The sequence below is a fragment of the Myotis brandtii genome, unplaced genomic scaffold (genome assembly GCF_000412655.1).
Source record: "Myotis brandtii unplaced genomic scaffold, ASM41265v1 scaffold17, whole genome shotgun sequence".
Taxonomy (NCBI): Eukaryota; Metazoa; Chordata; class Mammalia; order Chiroptera; family Vespertilionidae; genus Myotis; species Myotis brandtii.
The window spans coordinates 9548073-9552317 of NW_005356259.1; the positions used below are offsets into that span (position 1 = coordinate 9548073).

At 55.0% G+C, this 4245-nt stretch overlaps 1 protein-coding gene across 1 annotated transcript in view; it reads left to right on the forward strand.

Moving 5' to 3' along the window:
* HOXA7 (homeobox A7) overlaps nt 1–1922 on the forward strand; it is a 4604-nt gene extending 2682 nt beyond the window's left edge. The window contains 4 exon segments of the mRNA XM_005862965.2: nt 53–417; nt 420–598; nt 600–634; nt 1489–1922. Coding sequence (XP_005863027.1) covers nt 262–417; nt 420–598; nt 600–634; nt 1489–1811 — 693 coding nt within the window. The 5' untranslated portion in view covers nt 53–261 and the 3' untranslated portion in view covers nt 1812–1922.
* Nucleotides 1923–4245: the final 2323 nt, after the last annotated feature.

The window sequence follows — 4245 nt, forward strand, 5'->3', positions numbered from 1 at the left end:
CGCGGGCACATGCGTGGGCTACTCGTTGGAGCCCTTTCCCCTTCTATTCTAGGCGGTCGCGGGCCCCGCGGAGCAAGACCACCTGTGAGGGCTGCGGAGATTGGCGGAGGCGGTCATGTGGGCGGTCACGTGCTGCGGCGAGCTCCGTCCAAAAGAAAATGGGGTTTGGTGTAAATCTGGGGGTGTAATGTTATCATATATCACGCTACCTCGTAAAACCGACACTGAAAGCTGCCGGACAACAAATCACAGGTCAAAATTATGAGTTCTTCGTATTATGTGAACGCGCTTTTTAGCAAATATACGGCGGGGGCTTCTCTGTTCCAAAATGCCGAGCCTACTTCTTGCTCCTTTGCGCCCAACTCGCAGAGAAGCGGCTACGGGGCGGGCGCCGGCGCCTTCGCATCCACCGTGCCACAGGCTTGTACAATGTCAACAGCCCCCTGTACCAGAGCCCCTTCGCATTCGGCTACGGCCTGGGCGCCTACGCCTACGGCAACCTGCCCTGCGCCTCCTACGACCAAAACATCCCCGGGCTCTGCAGTGACCTCGCCAAAGGTGCCTGCGACAAGGTGGATGAGGGCGCGCTGCATGGTCCGGTCCAATTTCCGCATCTACCCCTGGATGCGGTCTTTAGGGCCTGATAGGAAGCGGCTGCCTTTCTGGTTCTAATTAGAGTCGAGGCGCCATAGCGTGGAGAACCCGTAGCATTGTATGTAAATGAGGCTCATAAAACTTTTTATGGCCCAATTAATGGGTTCAATCCTCGTAAATTTATTTAACTCCATTTGCCTTGGAATTTTAACGTTCAGTTTGTTTGCTCGCGATTCTCTCTTTCTCCCTCCCTTGCCCTTCTCTCCCTCCCTCCTCCTTTTCCTTTCAGCCTGGTTTTTCTTTCTCAAAACCTGGGAGAGCCGAACCCTTCAGGGCCCCTCGCAAGCCCCCGTGTCAGGGGCCATCTAAAGGCTGGGCTGGAGGGCTGGAGCGGGGACAGAGGGTCGGAGTGACCTAGGAAGGTCCCGGGATGGGGGCGCGGGCTGCTAGGGACGAAGGGGGCCCCTGGAGTGTGGGCTGCCTAAGGTCGCCTACTGGCCTAGCCAGTCAGGGAAGCGGCCCCATTGGTCTTTGAATGGCCAAAGCGGGGCGTCTCCCACTTGCCCACACTCTATATTTACAATTTCCCTTTGTCAGGGGGAAGCAGGACATTGTGGAAGCCTAGCCGGCTGGAAAGTGCGGTTGTAAATTGGGGATTCTGCGCCTTCCCTCTTCAGGGAGCTGCCTGCGCGTCTGGCGCGGCGGTTGGGGTCTTCCCCTCTCCGTCTCGCTCCTCCCCCAGCTCAGAGCGGGGCGCAGGCAGAGGGGAGCGCGCCCTGGGTCCGGCAGAAGGAAAGGCCGAGCTCTGCGTCAGTGGCCTGATGAAGGCACTGTCCTGACTATGGTCCCATCCGCTTGTCTGTCCATGTGTCCGTGTGTCCACACGTCTGCTTGCAGGGCCTGATAGGAAGCGGGGCCGCCAGACCTACACGCGCTACCAGACGCTGGAGCTGGAGAAGGAGTTCCACTTCAACCGCTACCTGACCCGGCGCCGCCGCATCGAGATCGCCCACGCGCTCTGCCTCACCGAGCGCCAGATCAAGATCTGGTTCCAGAACCGCCGCATGAAGTGGAAGAAAGAGCATAAGGACGAAGGTCCGGCGGCTGCTGCAGCCCCCGAGGGGCCCGTGCCCGAAGCAGCAGCCACCGCCACCGCAGCAGACAAGGCGGAGGACGAGGATGAGGAGGAAGAAGAGGATGAAGAGGAGGAGGAGTGAGGGGCCGAGCAGGGCCCTGGGCTGCACCAGACAGTCCAGAAAGCGTCTTTAGAGACTCTTCGATTTTATTTACAAAAGTTGAAAAATAAAAAGAAAATGTAAAAAAAAAAACAGTCCCCAACCTGTACCCCTTCTACCCCATTATCCACTCCAATTCCCAACTTTTTTGGACAGCAGCCGCCTAAACTGGGTCCCCTTGGGGGTACCCTCTGCCTCCGAGGCCCCCCAGAAGACACCCCCCTCATCCCTAGGCCGCTGGCTCTGCGCTGGCATGGCTAAAATACTACCTAGCACAGGCCTCAGAGAGAGGCACCCCAAACTACCTATGGGCCCAGCCCAGCGGACCTCCACTCCCAGGAAGCCCAGAGTGTCCCAACACTGGCAGACACCCGGCACCTCCCTATAGGCCAAGGACCTGACTCTCAATACCACCTACTTGTCCCAAACTACCTATTTTGTGCTCGCTGGCTCGCCTGCTACCTAGTGCCGGCCCCTCCCAGGCCAGGCCCCTGCTGCTTGTGGCTGGCAGCCTTTGGGGTCCCTGAGGCTATGCTGAGAAGGTGCTGGGGTCCCGGGACCAGGGCATTGGCTTCTATTTAAATTGAAAAATAATATATTTATTCCAAAGCATTCTAAGTGCTGCAACCTAGAATCCCTCTTTTCTGGCCTGGATATTCCAAGTTCAGGCCCGTCACCCCCCACTTCTGGAGGGGAGCATTCCCAAGCTAGCTGCAGATTTCTGAGTTAGCTGCTGCTTAGTAGGACTGCAGAGATGCTCCCCGCCTCCCCGCCCTTGTGTCCTACTGCCCAGCCGTGTTGAATATGTACACCCTGACTTTTCCTACAATAGCAAATATTGTATATTTGAATAAGATTTTTTTTTGTCATTTATATGGTCTTGGAGCTCATTTGTAAGGCAATGTCTTGACTTGGGAAGGATGCGTTAATGGGGTGACCATGTAGCATGGTATGTTGTCTTGAGCTAACTATAGCAGGTGGGGAGAGCCAATGCCCTCCCCAGTGCCCTTCATCTCCGTGTTGTCCTGCGTCCCCCTCGTCCCTCTCAGCTCTAGCCTCGGGTTCCAGGAACAGGAAGGTATGCTTTCCGTCTTGCCCAGCTCACTGTGTTTTATGTAACAGAAAAATAAAGATGCTTGATGACAAAGAAATGTGGACTCCTTTATCTGGGGAGGGAGGCTGGGGAAGAGGGTCATTATGGCCAGAGAGCAAGCCCTGATTCTGTGCATGTCCAAAGGGGCTTTAGGGAAGCAAAAAGTGGAAGGACAAATAGGGTCCAAGTGTTGGACGTCCGTGAATTGGTGTGCATGTGTGTCGAGTTCCTTTTTGTCTGGGTTTGCATAGGTATGTGTGTAGCTCTTTTTGTATATCTATTTCTGTGTATGTGTGTGTGTATTTTTATGTCCACAATTATATGTATTTCTGTGTCTGTAATTGAGTGAATGTGATTCTGTGTGTAAATAATTGCGTGTATTTCCATGTCCATAACTGAGTGTATGCGTTTCTGTGTGTCCGCAGTTGTATATGTGAATTTCTCTGGGTGAAGATTTTTGTCTGGTTTGTGTGTGTGCCCACAAACATCTTCCAGATACCTTGAAAACGGAATCTTTGATAGGTACATTCTATTCTATGAACCTTCCTAAAAACCTCCATAAATTCCAAGAGCGAATCCAAAATCCAAAATCCGCTCTTTCCTCTAAGGCTGCGGGGTGGGCTTGCAAAGGGGTATCACCCTGCGACTGATCCCGAGAATTTTCCATGAGCCCTGAACCTGGCGCCAGGCTAGGAGGTGAAATTCAGGGCCTCTGACGCGGTCCCCCACCCCGCATTCAGGCTAAGCGAGGATTGCTCAGAGCCCAGCAGTGCGGCTGAGAAGGGGCAGGGGCAGGGCCCGCAGACCCCACTGCTAGCCTGGGCGGGGGCGCCTGGGTGCGGGGAAGGATGAGGGGCTGGGGAAGGGGCGAGGGGCGGTGGGGACCGCAGAGAATAGCGTGAGCTGGGGGGTGGGCGAGGACCTCGACTCCAGGCTCCTGCCTGGGCTGGGCCCCCCTTCTTATTGCTCTTTGAATAAAACCTGGCTCAACTGCGTCTGTAAAACCTGCGGCCCCAAGTCGGGGCGGCTTCGGTGGTAAGATGGCGCCGGTGTAAGAGCTGCCTCCTCTTAGAGATGGGGAAAGGGTCATAAATCCGTTGTTGTTTATGAAAATTTACAACTTTGCAATACAACTTTATGAGTTGTTCGGCCCTTCCATTGGCCGTTGTCGGTCATGTGGATGGGAACCGTGAACATGAACTTTTTTATAATTTCCCTTGCGAGAATAGAGCCGCATTCTTGTGCTCCGCTCCGTCCTGCCTGCTTCGGAGCTCTGCCTTCCAGCCGGCTCGGCTGCGCTTTGTCCGGCGATGGCGAGCGAGG